Here is a 19,266-nt window from a genome sequence, read left to right as displayed (position 1 = left end):
GGAACTTAAAAATATGGTATGTGACAGATATATAATGTTAAATATACTGCCTTTTTATTTTATTTTTTTATAAATGTATTTATTTTTATTTTATTTTTGGCTGCGTTGGGTCTTTGTTGCTGCGTGCGGGCTTTATCTAGTTGCAGCGAACAGGGGCTCTCTTCGTTGGTGCGAGGGCTTCTCATTGTGGTGGCTTCTCTTGTTGCGGAGCACGGGCTCTAGGCGCGCGGGCTTCAGTAGTTGTGGCATGCGGGCTCAGTAGTTGTGGTGCACGGGCTTAGTTGCTCTGCGGCATGTGGGATCTTCCTGGACCAGGGCTCAGACCTGCGTCCCCTGCATTGGCAGACAGATTCTTAACCATTGTGCCACCAAGGAAGTCCCTATACTGCCTTTTTAAAAGAAGTCAGAATGCAACTGTTTTCCCCATGGAAAACTGAAACAAAGAGAGATTTAAGTTGCCTGAAGTTATAGTGTGATAGCTTCGAGTCAGGAATGAAAGATACACTGCCAGGATTGGTGATCTATCAAGTGGAGTGAATCCCCGTAATTACATAGAAGAGCTAATAAAAGCTTATTAAGGGACTTCCCTGGTGATCCAGTGGGTAAGACTCCGTGCTTCCAATGGAGGGAGCCTAGGTTCGAACTCTGGTTGGGGAACTAGATCCCGCATGCATGCCACAACTGAGTCCGCATATCGCAACTACGAAGTCCACATGCTGCAACTAAAGATCCTGCATGCAGCACCGAAGATCCTGCGTGCTGCAACTAAGACCCGGCGCAGGCTAAATAAATAAATAAATAAATAAGCAAGCTTATTAAAAGTAGATTTCACTCATCTAAATATTTATAAATTGATTTGTTTCTATTTTAAACTTTTTAATGTACATACATATATATTTAAGATGTTACACAAGTGTTGATCCATTTTAGATTTGAGTAATTCCTAGACTGGTTACCTAGAAAGTTTTTAAATGGTAATATTATTTTGGGCTCTGGACATTAAATAATATTCTTGGAAGAATGGCATCTAAATACAGATGTTGTTATAAGTTCCTTTTTTCTTCTTCCCTAAGAAAACTCAACCTATATGTCTCTATTATATATGGATATAGAACTATGTTTGAGTGAATTCAGGCTAACACTTTACCCAAGCATATTGCATGGTGACAGTTTTTTTTCCAATTTTTACTTCTAGTGAATTTGGTTCCAAAATCGTCTTACTGAAGCCAATTATCAAAGTGTTGCCAAAACTCTTTGAGTCTCGAGAGAAGGCTGTTCGAGATGAAGCTAAACTAATTGCTGTGGAGATTTATAGATGGATTCGAGATGCTCTGAGACCCCCATTACAAAGTATAAACTCTGTCCAGGTGAGACACAAAGTTTTTTGGTTGTCTTTGTATAAGGTTAATATGAAGATATTTCCTTCCTGTCACTGTTGTTGATATTCTGTCCTTACAAATAATTATTTTTCATTCTTAATTTTGAAATCAGTTTTTTCTGAGCATACCTGTTTCTACTGTTACTATGTCCTCTCAAGTTAAATACTATGCATTCACTGATGCCAGTAGGTTAGTGTTGAATCTATAGCAGTTTATAAGATCCTTTTTTTCCTTAAATTAATTACTTTATTTATTTATTTATTTATTTTTGGCTGTGTTGGGTCTTTGTTGAGGTGCACAGGCTTTTTATTGCAGTGGCTTCTCTTGTTGCGGAGCACGGGCTCTAGGCATACGGGCTTCAGTAGTTGTGGCACGCAGGCTCTAGAGCGCAGGCTCAGTAGTTGTGGCTCCGCAGCGTGTGGGATCTTCCCAGACCAGGGCTGGAACCTGTGTCCCCTGCATTGGCATGCGGATTCTTAACCACTATGCCACCAGGGAAGTCCTATAAGGTCCTTTTATAATACTGTTGGGTGGCAGGACTTAATATCTGTTTAGACAAAATGCATTCTATCTTTTATATTTCAGTTGGTTTTGGAGACATTATTTGTTGCAACTATATGTGAATTCATGAAATAATGAGAGTGTCTTAAAAAGTGGATTTTATTCTTCTAAGTTCTTAGTCATACATCTTCATCTTCAGTATAGTAGATATACATCAATTTGACTCATACTACAAAATGTGCACAATTTAAATTTAGCTTTTCTTGTTTGCCTTATTAGAGCCACATAAATAAGAAATTGGGTTCTGATCTATTAGTAAATATAAATATATTCTCTAATGGCAGAGATATAGATATGTTTTTAAAATATTTTATGATATTTGCAGTTGAAAGAACTAGAAGAAGAATGGGTCAAACTGCCAACAGGTGCTCCTAAACCAAGTAGGTTTTTGCGTTCCCAGCAAGAACTAGAAGCTAAATTGGAACAGCAACAGTCTGCTGGTGGAGATACTGAGGGAGGTAAGCCACTTTTCAACGCTGGTTTCTATAAAAATTAGCAAGAACTGGCCCTGCCACAGTAACCTGTGTTCACGAGGTACATTTTATAGGATTGCTGTTTAATGAAATACATACAATCCTGTGGTTTGTAGGATTAATAATTCTGATCCCTCCTGTATCAAGATTTCATCAGGGGTATGGAAGGACAGCTGATAACTGTTTAATAAGTAAAACTATTTCATTTTTTTTTTTTTTGGCCACACTGCATGGCATGCAGGATATTAGTTCCCCAACCAGGGATTGAACCCATGCCCACCCCCCGCATTGGAAGGCCGAGTCTTAACCACTGCACTGCCAGGGAAGTCCCCATTTCATCCATTTTTAAGGGTTGTTTTGTTTTGTTTTCCTCTTGGAAGGTGGTGACGATGGTGATGAGGTACCACAGATAGATGCTTATGAGCTTTTGGAAGCAGTAGACATTCTTTCCAAACTTCCCAAAGACTTTTATGACAAAATTGTAAGTAATGGTAGACTTCTTTCATTTATTTCATTTTAAATAATTACTTGAATATAATTAGAGTGCTCTTCTCAGTCCTTTTCCTGGTGCACCCTCTTCCACCCTGTATCTTCCCTAATAAAGTGAGTCAGTTGTTTCTTCTCTGTTCCCATACTACTTTGTATATGTACCTACTTTAGTCCTTCTTTTTACTTCTTGCCAGAAACCTGAACATTATTCTTGACTTATATCTTTTCCTCATTGTCTGTCTGGTTTTTACCTTTAAATATCTCTCAAATTCATCCCCCTTTCTCCATCGCCAGGATTTCTTTCTCTACCCCGGGGTTACTTCTTTCCCCCACCCCCCAACCCCAGGCTTCCTTGACCTTGGCACTGTTGACATTTTTTGCCAGATATTTCTTTGCTTGGGGGATTGCATGTGCATTGTTGCATGTTTAGCAGCATCACTGGCCTTTACCGATCAGATATTACTAATACCATTCCTCCAAGTCATGACAGTCAAAAATGTCTCCAGACTTTGCCAAATGTACCCCAAGAGACAAAATTATCCCCAATTGAGAAAGTTTTATCCCAACCATTACCATCAGCTCTTGCCTTGTATGCTGCTGTAGTCTTCTTACAAGATTCCCTGTCTGCTCTTGCCTCGTTCCCATCATATTTCACAATATAATTAGAGGTGTCATTTTTGAACATGGAAATCTTCCCATATTATTGCCTCATTAAAATCCTTTAGTGGCTTCCATGGGTTTTAAGATGATGTCTGAAATCATACTGTAGCCATTGAGGTGTGATTTATGGTGCCTTTGAGGTCCCCACTTACCTTCCAGCCACATCTCTAATTCCTCTCACTCTCCATGCTCCAGTCATACTGAATTTCTCCTGGTATCAAATGTGCCAAACTTTTTTTCCCCCCTAAACTCTGGGCCTTAACATATGCTGTTCTTTCTGCCTATAACATTCTTCTCCCCCCCCCCATTTACCTTATAATAACTCTTCATTGTCTAGATCCCACCTTAAGCATCGCTTCTTGGGGGAGGTCTTACCTGAAAGCCTAAACTGGGTTAAGTCCTCTTGTTATATTACCAAAGCAGCTTGTACTTCTCCTGTCACAGTCGTCATGACCTGATAGTTATTTATTGAAGATCATCCTACCTCTGCTATCAGCTCCTTGAGTATCCTGTTATCTTCTGATTAACAAATAAATATTTGATAAATTGAATTCAGTTGTAATCTCCTTCAGGGTGATGGGTTTGTCATCTTGTTTTTATCCCCAGTTCTCTCCAACAGTGGGTATTCGAATTCTAGTGAAGCATATTCTACTTCATGGCCACAAAACAAAAAATTAGCATTATACCTACAATCTGGAAAACTGATATCCAGGATTAGAACAGTATTGGTTGTTGGTTATATGTTTGTTCTTTTCTGGTCTTTCTAATGTTATCAATATGGAAGTTCCTCTCTCCTGTAGATGTGCCACTGTGAGATATGCTAGAAATGCTTTCTATTAATGTTTTCTATTTAACACTTGCTTAAAGTTTACCCAGAAAATGAGAAGGAAAAGTCTATGGCATTTCATTCTGTTTACTTATTGTAGAACATTAGGGTTATGAAATGTTACAAAAATACTTTTAATATATGAACAAAATTTTATGTATATGAACAAAACATTCTGATTGGCTACACAGTTTTGTAATTTTGATTTCTGACTAGCTTTAGAAAGTTTCTGAAAACAAAAAATATATATCTTTGAATTAGTAGCATGCAAGAAATAGACTTTTATTTTGCGCTCTTATTTTCTGTTCTACAAGTGACTCATATTGTGTCTTGTAGGAGGCAAAAAAATGGCAAGAAAGAAAAGAAGCCCTGGAAGCTGTAGAAATACTAGTGAAAAACCCGAAACTGGAAGCAGGCGATTATGCAGATTTAGTAAAAGCTTTGAAGAAGGTAAATGTGAGGAGTTTCAGCATTGGTATCCCAACAGCAGACCAGGCCATTGAGTTTTTCTTCATCAGTCAGTCTTTTTTTACCACAGTTGCATTACCATTTAGGGAACACTATTAATGGTTTTTGAGTTATAGGTATACATTTTTTTAAGGGTTATTTAAAATGACTGTCTTAGGTTAGTTTAGAGGGATTGGTTTTCAGTCTTTGTTTATTATCACTTTGACTTTAAATATGCTATTTGGTAGCTTGTACAAATGTCAAGAAATAGAGAATCTTGCTGATCTAGAACCAGATATTCTAGTTTTATAATTCTACAGAATGAGTTTTTTAAATTGGCTCTATTTAATGGGACAGATATTAAATGCGAAGAGTGTTTTTCATTAGATAGCAAGGGATACCACCCTGTATTATATCAGCATGTAAAGTGCAGGATCTGGGGATATGTGGTCAGTTATAAAGCAGGTAAGTACTAAATAAGAAAGAAATATTTTAGAAACTACTCCTTTGTTATTGCTTAGGTCCAAACAAGTTGAATGCTGGGGTGGATATTTTTGTATGTACTGGCTGTATGTACTGGTAAATTTTTTAAAAATTTACTCATTTAATTTATTTATTTGTGGCTGTGTTGAGTCTTCGTTGCTGCGTGTGGGCTTTCTCTAGTTTGCGGCCAGTGGGGGCTACTCTTTGTTGCAGTGCACAGGATTCTCATTGCGGTGGCTTCTCTTGTTGTAGAGCGCAGGCTCTAGGCGCACGGGCTTCGGTAGTTGTGGCACACGGGCTCAGTAGTTGTGGCTCGCGGGCTCTAGAGCACAGGCTCAGCAGTTGTGGCACACAGGCTTAGTTGCTCCACAGCATGTGGGATCTTCCCAGACCAGGGCTCGAACCCGTGTCCCCTGCCTTGGCAGGTGGATTCTTAACCACTGCACCACCAGGGAAGTCCCTGAAGACATCTTCTTGAATATAGCAAGGATGAAAATGTTTTGTTTGCTTCTTCAGCCTGAAATTGCAGAGGATTAGCATGGTGGCGGGAGGAGGTTACTCTTTAATTATATGTGTATATAAGAGTAATTCTCATTACTCATAGTACTTATGTTCTGTAAAGTCACCACAGACACTGAATTAGCAAATGCTGAACCATTGCTCCAAGGGAAGATACAGCGTTAAGGTCCTGCAACCCTCTGGTCACATTTTCATGAACCGATCAATGCATAACCTTGTTTTATTCTGTTTGAAGACATCTTATTCAGTATGTATTATTGATCCATTAACATTGAACTCACAGCCAACAGAAATATAACTCATGCCTGAATAAAGCCTACCTAACACATTTATTTTCTCCGAAAGGGACATCACAGCGCTTTTGCACATAGGAACACCAGATGACATTTCAGCAATACACTTGGGGGTCATTTTAAACAGTGAAAGCACCAATCAAAAGCACAAAAATGCAAAAAAACATGGCACTAAATAGACTATGAAAAAGATACTTGGTTACAGTATGAGAGCTGAAAGAAGAAGGCAGAGTACTGCATTGTTCATCTCAGCTGGGAATGTGCACATCAGGCAACATAGATTTTTCCCAGCTCTGTGCTTGTCTGTGAGTGACCAGGAAAGTGCCTCAATTCTTGATTTGGGGCTTATAAGTTAATTTTAATGAGTAGATGAATTCACAAATATGAAATCCATAAATAATGAGGATGGACCATATTTTCTCACAGTCAGCCTTCCTTTGCTTTCCTCTAAGTCGGATTTGGAGACAGGGATATTATTTGTCAAAATCGTTGTTCATCAGTCTTCCATCTTGAAGAGCCAAAGACCCAGGCAAGACTACAGTCATCTCTTGGTATCCCCGGTGGGGGGAGGGGGTGTGTTCCAGGTGCTCCCACCTATACTAAATCTGCTCAAGTTCCTTGTATAAAAAGGCATAGTACAATGAATACTGTTGACCCTCCATATCTGCAGTTACAGAGGACTGACTGTAATTAAAAGGGAATTGCCCTAGGGAAAAGATTTTGCCAACCTGGAGCCTGGGAGGAAGAAGGAAGGGTAGAAGGTGGTAAGGGGAAGTGAGATTCTAGTGGCCTTGAAGAGAGCTTCAGTTTTCTGTAAGTTCTAGCATATAATTTTTATCAGGAATCTTATGGAAACATATATTGCACTGAATTCTCAATGGCTCAAATAAAAGCTTTTATTTTTCCCTATGTAATGATCAGGAATGTTAATTGGAATCAGGAATGTTAATAGTTGATGTGCTCTACATGCATTTTCTTAGGATATTAGCTTTTCAAATGAAGACTGTTCTGTGATTTCCATTGGCATTGTGACTATGAATATAAGCTCTCTCTGTATTCTATACAGAAAAGATTATGGATCTTTATATTTGGGTAGATATAGACAGTGGATTTCTGTGAGATCTTAGGGTAGCAGGAGGTACTTTCCCTCTTTACATGGTGGAGTGGGGGCAACCAAAGGCAACAAACAAGTATAAAGAAACTTAATTTTGTGGCTAAAATATTTAAAACAATGAAAAGTTAATGTCAATATAAATTAACATGAAACATGACATTTTGTGGGATTTTTTTGGTTTTTTGTTTGTTTGTTTTTTGTTTTTTTATTTTCAGCTGTTTTGGGTCTTCATTGCTGCGCGCGGGCTTTCTCTAGTTGCAACGAGCAGGAGCTACTCTTCGTTGCGGTGTGTGTGCTTCTCATGGCGGTGGATTCTCTTGTTGCAGAGCACAAGCTCTAGGAGCATGGGCTTTAGTAGTTGTGGCACACGGGCTTCAGTAGTTGTGGCTTGCAGGCTCTAAAGCGCAGGCTTAGTTGTTGTGGTGCATGGGCTTAGTTGCTCTGTGGCGTGTGAGAGCTTCCCAGACCAGGGATCGAAGCCATGTCCCCTGCATTGGCAGGTGGATTCTTAACCACTGTGCCTCCAGGGAAGTCCCGACACTGTTTTGGTTTTTTAAATCAGTTTACTGTTTTTATGTTTTTTAATTTTTATTTATTTATTTTTTGGCTGTGTTGAGTCTTCGTTGCTGTGCGTGGGCTTACTCTAGTTGTGGTGAGTGGGGGCTACTCTTTGTTGCGACACATGTGCTTCTCATTGCGGTGGCTTCTCTTGTTGTGGAGCATGGTCTCTAGGCGCACGGGCTTCAGTAGCTGTAGCATGCGGACTCAGTAGTTGTGGCGCACGGGCTTAGTTGCTCCAAGGCATATGGGATCTTCCCAGACCAGGGTTCAAACTTGTGTCCCCTGCATTGGCAGGCGGGTTCTTAACCACTGTGCCACCAGGGAAGCCCTATATATATTCTTTTTCATATTCTTTTCCATTATGATTTATCCCAGGAAATGGCATATAGTTTCCTGTGCTATACAGTAGGACCTTGTTGTTTATCCATCCTATGTATACTAGTTTGCGTCTACTAATCCCAAACTCCCAATCCTTCCTTCCCCCACCCCCTCTCCCCCCCATATTCATATTGTATTCACCTATGTTGGTCTTTGTAGACCCATCCCTCTTCCCTCCGTAAATAGTTTCTTCTCTCTAGTGTCTATCAAGTAGTCTTACTAATTTCCCAATTTTACCCTTTAATGCATATAGTAAAAAACATTCATTTTGAAATTCCTTATGATATTCCTGAAATTATTTCATAAACTGTCTTCTTCTGAGTTGTCACCTGACCTAGCATATTTTGATGGCTTTCCTATTCTCACGGGTTATAGTTCTTTATAAGATTCCTTTTCTCCCTCCCTCCCACCCCTCAGATAGCTTCTTTGACTTTGTCAATTACCTATGGATATTGGTTGGTATATATTTTTTTCATTTTTAAGATGTGGGTTTTCAAGGTGTTTTATTATATAATCTCCATTGACTTTCTCTGTGTTATTAACACTTTTTCACTTGGTCTTTCTACATATTCTCCCTTAATTATTGCTTGTATTCATTATAGTTTTCTAAACATAATCATGATGGGTTTTGGGGGGTTTTTGGTTTGTGTGTTTGGTCAGCAGTGTTTTTGTTTTGATTACTGTTTAGTGGCTTACATTACTAGTTAAAGATAAATACTGATTATTACTTAAAATCACATTGTAGGCCTAGATTTATGGGAGAAGTGACAGCACTTTTAATTACAGAATATTTCCCATTATTTAGGTTAAATTAACATTGTGAGCTAAAGCTTTCTTTCCCAGCTCTAGAACAGAGTTGCTGAGTTTTTCCTCAACGCTGGAATAGAGTCCCCCCACATACACTGTTTTTCTTAAAAATAAACACTTTTCCATATTCCCCACTCCTGTTTTGTTTTTGTTTTTTGTTTGTTTGTTTGTTTGTTTTGGCCACACAGCACGGCATGCGGGATCTTAGGAACCCATGCCCCCTGCATTGGGAGTGCAGAGTCTTAACCATTGGACCACCAGGGAAGTGCCCCCGCCACTCCCATTTCCCAGTTAAGAACAACTTGTTTGTTTTTTTGTTTTGTTTTGTTTTGTTTTTAATATTTATTTATTTATTTATTTTTGGCTGCATTGGGTCTTTGTTGCTGCGCATGGGCTTTCTCTAGTTGCAGCGAGTGGGGGCTACTCTTTGTTGCAGTGTGTGGGCTTCTCATTGCAGTGGCTTCTCTTGCTGCGGAGCACGGGCTCTAGGCACGCGGGCTCAGTAGTTGTGGCACACAGGCTCAGTAGTTGTGGCTTGCGGGCTCTAGAGCACAGGCTCAGTAGTTGTGGTGCACTGGCTTAGTTGCTCCACGGAATGTGGGATCTTCCCGGACCAGGGCTCGAACCCGTGTCCCCTGCATTGGCAGGCGGATTCTTAGCCACTGTACCACCAGGGAAGTCCCAAGAACAACTTGTTTAATCAAACTGAGTTGTGTGACAGTGAGTGTTAATAGGCAGATATTGTAATAGATGCCTGGTTCACTGCTCACCAATAAATTCATACAATCTTTTACTATATCCTGAACTATAATAGGTTCACAAGATCCTCTTCAGAACTTTACAGTAGGATCATCAGTGTCTGAGATTCAACTTCCACTGGTTATTGATCTAATGGTAACTTTAGAGGTAGTCTCTCTCTCTTTTTTTTTTTTTTTTAATTAAGAATGTCTTCTTTTTTTTAATTCTATTTATTTTTGGCTGCGTTGGGTCTTCGTTGCTGCACGCGGGCTTTCTCTAGTTGCAGCAATCGGGGGCTACTCTTCGTTGCGGTGCGCGGGCTTCTCATTGCGGTGGCTTCTCTTGTTGCAGAGCACAGGCTCTAGGCGTGCGGGCTTCAGTAGTTGCAGCACGTGGGCTCAGTAGTTGTGGCTCTCGGGCTCTAGAGCGCAAGCTCAGTAGTTGCGGTGCACAGGCATAATTGCTCCACGGCATGTGGGATCTTCCCAGACCAGGGCTCAAACCCATGTCCCCTACATTGGCAGGCGGATTCTTAACCCCTGCGCCACCAGGGAAGTCCCAAGAGGTAGTCTCTTAAGGATGGGATTGAATGATGGCCTTTAACTGGGGCAGTATAACAAAATCACCTTTTGAGCTGTATTAAAATACTGATATCCAAATCCCATCACAAATTCATTGAACTAGGATCTCTTGGAATGGGGCCTGGCATGTTTTTGATGACCATTCCTAGAATATACATTTAGATGTTAAATATAAAGTCTAGCATGTAAATAATACCTGAGCTGTTTTGGTAAGGAAAAATAATCCAGACGTTTACAAATACCAATCATGTGTTCAGTACAAAACTGAATAGAATTTTTACTCCATAGATTTATAGTAATTACAGATTTAACAAAATGTTTATTAGGACCCTGATCTCATCTTCTCATAAGGAAAATGAATTTGCCATGAGTTTAGAGGGAGAATATGCTTTAGTAAAGAGAGCAAAAGCTTTGGAGTCAAAGCAGACCTAGGTTTGAATCACAGCACTACCATTTGCTAGCTCTGTGACTTTGAGCATGTTAATCTCTATTTAATTTTTTTTTAAATAAATTTATTTATTTTTGGCTGTGTTGGGTCTTCGTTGCTGCACGCAGGCTTTCTCTAGTCGCGGCGAGCTGGGGCTACTCTTCGTTGCGGTGCACAGTCTTCTCAGTGTGGTGGCTTCTCTTGTTATGGAGGACAGGCTCTAGGCACATAGGTTTCAGTAGTTGTGGCACATAGGCTCAGTAGTTGTGGCGCACGGGCTTAGTTGCTCTGTGGCATGTGGGATCTTCCTGGACCAGGGCTTGAACTCGTGTCCCCTGCATTGGCAGGCGGATTCTTAACCACTGCACCACCAGGGAAGTCCTATTTAATTTTTGAAATCCACAAAATTGAGATAATAATAGTACCTGCTTTATAGGGTTTGAGTGAAAATTAAATAAAATAAGGATTATAAAGCACCTATAAAATTATGGCATCTAATGTTTTAAAATTTTTATTAGAGTATAGTTGCTTTACAATGTTCTGTTAGTTTCTACTGTACAGCAAAATGAATCAGCTACACATATACATATATCCTCTCTTTTTTGGAGATCCTTCCCATTTAGTTCACCGCAGTGCATTAAGTAGAGTTCCCTGTGCTACACAGTATGTTCTCATTAGTTATCTATCTTATACATAGTATCAATAGTGTATATGTGTTGATCCCAGTTCCTCCCACCCCACCCCCTTTTCCCCCTTGGTATCCATACATTTGTTCTCTACATCTGTGTCTCTATTTCTGCTTTGCAGATAAGATCGTCTGTACCATTTTTCTAGATTCCACATGTATGCATTAATATACAATATTTGTTTTTCTCTTTCTGGCTTACTTCACTCTGTATGACACTCTCTGTGTCCATCCATGTCTCTACAAATGATTCAATTTCATTCCTTTTTATGGCTGAGTAATATTCCATTGTATATATATACCACATTTTCTTTATCCATTCCTCTGTTGATGGACATTTAGGTTGCTTCCATGTCCTGGCTATTGTAATTAGTGTGGCTGTGAACATTGGGGTGCATGTGTCCTTTTGAATTATGGTTTTCTTTGGGTATATACCCAGTAGTGGGATTGCTGGGTCATATGGTAGTTCTGTTTTTAGTTTTTTAAGTTGTTTTTAATAAATGTTAGTCTTTTAATCCTTACTCCTCAGCACTTAGGGAATATATGTAGGTGCCAAATAGAACTTCCTTGAATGCTATGCATTAGGGGTTCTTTAATTCAGGGAGTCTGGAATGAAGTGTTCTGCTAATGAAATACCAGATCTTAAGGATAAAGTCCAAAATAGAATGGAAGCGTTACTTCTACCTGGGAAAAGAGTGAAAAAACAAGGGTTTGGGAGCACTTAAAAGTAAAGCAGCTTTTTAACACCAGCTGACTTGAGCAGTATACCAAAGTAAAATCTTAGCAGGAAGGAACTGAGGCACAGTCACTGTCTTGCTAAATTGACACAAATGCAGCTACTACCTATGACTTTGGATAAGTTCTGGGCCTTGTAGGGTATGCTATAGGAGGGTGGTAATATAAACATTGCTGGAGGAGACTCTGCTAAGAGACTCTGAATACAAATCTGATGATCACTACGTAACTAAAATGGCAGCTGCAAGGCCAGAAGCTCCCTCAGAGGAATGGTTGCAATGGCATTTGCAATTTAGAGTCCACATCAGCTTCGTTTTTTTTTTAATTTAATTTTTTAATTGAAGTGTAGTTAATTTACAGTGCTGTGCCAATCTCTGCTGTACAGCAAGGTGACTCAGTTGTACACATATAGACATTCTTTTTTTAATATTCTTTTCCATTATGATTTATCACAGGATACTGAACATAGTATAGTTCCCTGTGCTCTATAGTAGGACCTTGTTATTTATCCATCCTATATATAATAGTTTACATCCCATCAGCTTCTTGAAGGTACCTACAACAGTTTCTACTGGTGTTTCTTGGGTATAAATTTTAGAGCTGCTACTCTGTGGTGTCTTTTGGAGATACACCATCTTTTGGCTTTCCCTGCCCCAAAGCAAAGTCAGCAGGCCTCCAGCTTCTCTGCCATTATCAGAGTCACCTCCTGCACAGTTGTGCAATGCTGACAGCCCATACTACCACCAGTGGAGAGTTAGCGATTTGACGTGGTCTTATGTATATTTTATCGGTAGAACTTTAAGATAGGAGACTAAACATAATGAAGGGAAGCTCCCAAATTTGATATTGTCAAGGAAGAATCTTTCTTCTTTTGTAGGAAACAAAGTTGGCTATTCACTACATAATAGCTTTCAGAGTTCTTTTAAGAATAAATTTTCAGTTCCCTTCTATGGGGCTGTGACTCTTTTGTTTTCCTTTCTTTCTACCCTTTGTAGGTTGTTGGAAAGGACACCAATGTCATGTTGGTGGCTCTGGCAGCAAAATGTCTTACTGGCCTGGCTGTTGGGCTAAGGAAGAAATTTGGACAGTATGCAGGACACGTAAGTAACACTCCTTTTTTTGATACAAATCAACAACGTTATCAATGTTGGTGGTGAGCACGCTATAGTGTATACAGAAATCGAATTATAATGTGGGACACATGAATCTTAGATAATGTTATGAACTAGTGTTACCTCAGTAAAAACAAATAAACAATTTTTTAAAGTATACTGATTTTCAGGTTTATAACTAACGCTTAGTATTAAAAAGTCTTTTATATTTCTCCATGGAAACTGTATTCCTTCTGATCTGTATCACTTCTATGAAATTTTTTTTAAAAATTGGGTTGGGGGAGGTGCCATTGAGCTTTGCTATATATTTTAGACCTTAAAAAGCAACTTTAATGTGCCTGCCAGCACAGTGCCTGGCTACCTATACTCAATACATATACTTGGTATTCAATAAATATTTAATGAGTTAGTGATCGTTTATAAGATAAAATAAACATTATAAAAATTCTAACTTTACTGATCTAAACTTAGTACTTGAGTAAGAAGATATAATTCTGATCAAAATTGCTATAATTTCTGGTACTGTTTCTTTTTTCTTTAGTGTAGTGAAGGGGCAGGAGACATCTCAGTCCAAGTGAGGGCTATCAGAATCTTGGGTGGGGAGGAAGAATTGTATACTATACCTGTTCCCCTACCCTAAATCCACCTAGTTGAGAATCATTTTGTCCAATAAGAGTTACTGGTAAAAATGATTGTAAGGTTGCATATAAGGTACAGATGCAAACAAAAAAGGTTGAGAAACATTGCTGTGGTGGTATAGGCATAAGATTGTTCCACCGTAAAATTCTTGTGCCCTTCAAGAAAGGAAATGACTTCTTAATCCAACTTAGATGTTTACTTTTTTTGTTTATTTTGGTAGAGGCAAACATTGTTTTAATAAGTTTTATTGAGATATAACTTACATACTATAAAATTCACCGTCTTAAAGTATATAATTCAGTGGTTTTAGTATATTCATAAGGGTGTGTTACCATCACTACTATCTAATTCCAGAACATTTTCACCACCCCAAAAAGAAACCCTATATCCATTAGCAGTCACTCCCCATTCTCCCTTCCCCCCAGACCCTGGCAACAACTGATACTTTTCTGCTTCTGTGGATTTGAAGTTTCGTACAAATGGAATAATACACGTGTGGTCCTTTGTGACTGGCATCTTTCACTTAGCATAATGTTTTCAAAGTTCATCCATGTTGTAGCATATATCAGTACATCATTCCTTTTTTTTTTTTTTGCCGAATATATTCCAACTATTCACTTTTAAAGGTTGTACCAACCATTTTGGAGAAATTCAAAGAGAAGAAGCCTCAAGTGGTACAAGCCCTGCAGGAGGCAATTGATGCAATCTTCCTTACTGTAAGTTGAGTTTGTGGTTTTGTCTAAAGTAAAGTTTGTCAATGTGATATTTTGATTGTTCTTTACATTTGAGAAAAGCTTATTGACCACATTTTCTTTCTAAAGACCACACTACAGAACATCAGTGAGGATGTTTTAGCAGTAATGGATAATAAAAATCCAACCATCAAGCAGCAGACATCTCTTTTTATTGCAAGAAGCTTCCGCCACTGCACTGCTTCTACCCTGCCAAAGAGCTTACTAAAGCCCTTTTGTGCTGCTCTACTTAAGGTATAGACTGGCTTTGAAACTGGGGGAATATTTTATACCTAGGCAAGATTTTGTTTTTTCTACTGATTGTATACAGTGACTACTTGACTTTAAGACTGTAGATTATTGTCTTTTGAGGAGAGACCCTCTGTAGCTTTGAAAATTGAATCCAAATTCTTGTATTTATGTTCCTGTTCTTGAAGATAAGCACAAATTAGCTTTATAATTTCACTGACTACTAAAACTTTTATTTTCTTATTTGGCCCATAAACTGATATTCAGCTGGATCTGGTCAAGCATAGGCATCCAGTTTAGAGTATTTGAAGATCATTTGAGTATGAAGCATTTTAGATAGAGGGTAAGAGGAAGAGTAACTTAATTGGCAAATAGAAAGCTAAGCTTAGATTCTGTGCATTGTAAAAAGCAAATTCTTTATCTAACAACCATCAGTCTGAATTAAAATCAGTAATACCTAAAGAACCTTGTATTAAGATCATCTTGCTTACTTCCGGACTGTAGCACATCAATGATTCTGCTCCTGACGTCAGAGATGCTGCATTTGAAGCACTGGGTACTGCTCTGAAGGTGGTTGGTGAGAAAGCAGTAAACCCATTCTTAGCTGATGTCGACAAACTCAAGCTTGATAAGGTAGGTTAGTAATGGGTTGTAATGAAATTGGATAGCGGTCCTGTCTCTGTGCAATATGGGTTTGTTTACTGGTATCCTTTTGATCAGAATTTCTTGATTAGTAGAAATATCTTTCAAATTATAAAAAATAAAATAAAATAAAATTGAGTGACCAATCTGTAGAGGAGGTAAAAATGATGTTTTGAGTTAATTTCATTTCTAATATCTGGAAAATTGCCTTTCTGAATATGAATGTCTTCCATCAAAAATATGGTTATTGTTTGTTTGTTTTTAATTTTTATTGGAGTATAGTTGATTTACAGTGTTGTGTGAGTTTCTGCTGTACAGCGAAGTGAATCAGTTATACATATACATATATCCACTCTTTTTTAGATTCTTTTAGGTCATTACAGAGTATTGAGTAGAGTTCCCTGTGCTATACAGTAGGTCCTTATTAGTTATCTATTTTATATATAGTAGTGTGTATATGTCAATCCTAATCTCCCTATTTATCCCTCCCCCCCTCCCCCCCCAGTAAACATAAGTTCATTTTCTACAAAAATGTGGTTATTGTAAGTTTAGTAAATTCTCATTTGCATAGAAATATAATGTAAGATGTCATTAATGTATATCTACTGCCAAGAAAATATGGATAATTTATCTTTGTTGAAAAGGAAACTTTTCTCTCTGAATTCTCATGTAGTTGTGGTTTAGAAATGACTTATTAAGTAATGTAGTGATTGAGTTTCAAAGTTAGGCTCAATGATGTCTGTCTCAATTTCATTCTCCAGATCAAAGAATGTTCAGAAAAAGTAGAGCTTGTACATGGTAAGAAAGCTGGACTTGCAGCTGACAAGAAGGAGTTCAAGCCTGTGCCGGGAAGAGCTGCTGCTTCGGGGGCTACAGGAGATAAGGACACAAAGGACATTTCAGCACCCAAACCAGGACCCTTAAAAAAGGCACCTGCTACTAAGGTTAATAGATGACTTGGAAAATATGGTTTAAAAATTAGAATTTAGTAAGGTAGGGTCTGAATCTTAGGTTCAGGGTTGTTCTTCAATATGATTTCATTTGAGAGATGAACTCATTACAACATTCAAAATACAGCAGAGCATCTTTTAATGAAGACAGCATATTCCAATAGTACATTTGGTTATTTGAAACCTATGTAGAGATAAAAATGGTAATGAAGATACAGGAGTACATTTTAAGGCATCAGAAAGTATCATTAAATAATGAAATAGGGACTTCCCTGGTGGTGCAGTGGTTAAGAATCCACCTGCCAATGCAGGGGACACAGGTTCGATTCCTGGTCTGGAAAGATCCCACATGCCGTGGAGCAACTAAGCCCGTGTGCCACAACTGCTGAGCCTGTGAGCCACAACTACTGAGCCCATGTGCCACAACTACTGAAGTCCGCACACCTAGAGCCTGTGCTCCGCAACAAGAGAAGCCACTGCAATGAGAAGCCCGCACACCACAACAAAGAGTAGCCCCTGCCTGCTGCAACTAGAGAAAGTCCGCGTGCAGCAACAAAGACCCAACGCAGCCAAAAATAAAATAAAATAAATTTATTAAAAATAATAATAATAATGAAATAGTATGGCAAGGTACATAACATTAATAACATAAGTTCATTTTCTAACTTAACATAAGGTCATTTTGCTAATAATGCTCTGGAATTGCAGCACCGAGTCTCCATTCCATCAGGGTCTCACTTTGTAGTGTAGAAGAGGGGGAAATGACCAAGGGCAAATATGGCATTCTTACAGTGAACACTTTTCTTGGACTGGATTCTCTTAAGCATGAAGTTATCTGCTGAAAATGCAAGAAGTTTGATTCTCTTTTCCACCCTGAACCCCAGCCTGGAGTTAGGAGAAGAGAACTGATATTTAGTGAGCTTTACTTTATGAAGCATTTTACCTACATAACAACCCTTGAGATAAGTGTTTTGTGATCCCTGTTTTTCCAGAAAAGGAAACTAGGGCTCAGCAAGGTTAAATGTCCTGCATGTGCTCTTACAATTCACTTGTTTGTTTATTCTGTCTCCCCACACTGTATTGTAAACTTTAAAGGATAGAGATCTTGTCACTGCTTAACCCCTTGTGCATAGAAGAGGCTCTGGCATGTAGCAGGAACTCTGCATATATTTGTTGAATGACCAGAGTTGCAGAACTGGGATTTGAACCCAGATATCTAGCTACAGAGTCTGTGTACTTTCATGTTATGCTGTCTCTTCAGTACTCCAGTACAGGGAGTTGGCAGCTATTTTCTCCTTTCTCACCAGCTCCTTCCTCTCTGGACAGTGACCTGGGCGTAGCACCTTAAGACCTTTTCTTATCTTGCTGAACCTTTCCATGCTAGCCAGCTTTCTCTTATAAGGGATTCTTTTCCTTGCCTCAAGAATAAGCTGTGGGTGGGGTGGGGAAGGACCTGCTTTTGTTCTTCTGAAAAAAATCAGTAGGACAGTATCAGCCAATAAACCTACTAAGCCAATAAACATGTATGTCTATGTTTAAAAAAAAAAAAAGTAGGAGATTTATTAATTGAGGTGCCTCTCTAAACAGAGTACTATTATATACAAGAAAGGATCCAGAAGAGGTGTTCTAGTAAATCAAAGAGTGTAAAATTTTCTATTTTTACAGTGAGAAAACAATTAAATCTTTCTTCATGGGGTAGTTATTATGAACCAATAAAATCGTGCTAATGTGAACTGGCAAGTGTTAGAGGTTTCCATTGGATTAAAAACCAGCATCTTAGCTTTGCTAACCCCACCTTAAAAGCTCAGAATATGTTCAAGATAACAGTGGTTTCAGAACAGCTCTGGATGTTCAAGACTAATTTGGTCCTCTGTCATTTTATCTTTTCTTTTTAGGTTTGGACATTGCTTAACAAATATCCAAAATAGGTAGAAGGAATGATGTGAACAGTGATGTGTGTTGCCATATTAACGTTACTGCCCTTGGCTGTGTACCTTATGATAAACTGCTATTTTCTTGTGACCTTTCAAAACTGGGGGTGACATAAATTTAAATCAAGATATTTAAATAGAATATTAGCAGATAGAATCCAGTGGGTACAATAGAAAGTATGAGCAACTGAAGTTTATTCCAGGATTGCAAGGATAATTTGATATTAGAAAAATTACTGAATTTATAGATCAAAAGGAGTCTAATTTCAGACACTGAAAAGGAATATAGTAAATTTCAGCATGTCTTCTTGATAAAAGTCTTAACCATATAGAAATTGATGGAGGGCTTCCCTCGTGGCACAGTGGTTGAGAATCTGCCTGCCAATGCAGGGGACGCGGGTTCGAGCCCTGGTCTGGGAAGATCCCACATGCCGCGGAGCGGCTGGGCCCATGAGCCACAATTGCTGAGCCTGCGCGTCTGGAGCCTGTGCTCCGCAACAAGAGAGGCCGCGACAGTGTGAGGCCCGCGCACCGCGATGAAGAGTGGCCCCCGCTTGCCGCAACTAGAGAAAGCCCTCACACAGAAACGAAGACCCAAACACAGCCATGAATAGATAAATAAATAATAAATAAAAATTAAAAAAAAAAAAGAAATGGATGGATACTTTGACATGATTAAGTATATCATTTTTATAGATTATATGATCATATTCTTGGAAAACCCAAGCAAGTCAACTGGAAAACTAATAAAACAATAAAAAAAATTCAGTGAGATGGGCATCTTCAACATAACTAGAACACTCACTGAAATTGGCATAACACCTCTTTTCCTTCACAAATTAGATAGTTCTACAGT

At 38.7% G+C, this 19,266-nt stretch overlaps 1 protein-coding gene across 4 annotated transcripts in view; it reads left to right on the top strand.

The window, feature by feature from the left end:
• Window positions 1–19,266, top strand: part of CKAP5 (cytoskeleton associated protein 5) — a 105,158-nt gene that overhangs the window by 40,191 nt on the left and 45,701 nt on the right. For 3 of the 4 annotated variants that reach the window (XM_082410657.1, XM_082410658.1, XM_082410659.1), the window contains exons 5-13: window positions 1,196–1,367; window positions 2,266–2,398; window positions 2,794–2,894; window positions 4,725–4,838; window positions 13,152–13,256; window positions 14,534–14,623; window positions 14,729–14,893; window positions 15,392–15,520; window positions 16,291–16,473. In XM_082410657.1, the coding sequence (XP_082266783.1) occupies window positions 1,196–1,367; window positions 2,266–2,398; window positions 2,794–2,894; window positions 4,725–4,838; window positions 13,152–13,256; window positions 14,534–14,623; window positions 14,729–14,893; window positions 15,392–15,520; window positions 16,291–16,473 (1,192 nt within the window). Of the gene's footprint in view, window positions 1–1,195; window positions 1,368–2,265; window positions 2,399–2,793; window positions 2,899–4,724; window positions 4,839–13,151; window positions 13,257–14,533; window positions 14,624–14,728; window positions 14,894–15,391; window positions 15,521–16,290; window positions 16,474–19,266 lie in introns of those variants that run through there. The other variant, XM_082410660.1, reaches the window with a different exon arrangement.

The sequence above is a fragment of the Balaenoptera physalus genome (assembly GCF_965194825.1).
Source record: "Balaenoptera physalus genome assembly, chromosome: 10".
NCBI lineage: Eukaryota > Metazoa > Chordata > Mammalia > Artiodactyla > Balaenopteridae > Balaenoptera > Balaenoptera physalus.
The sequence above is the reverse complement of the archived record's forward strand: the minus strand, read 5'-3'. Positions and strand labels throughout refer to the sequence as shown.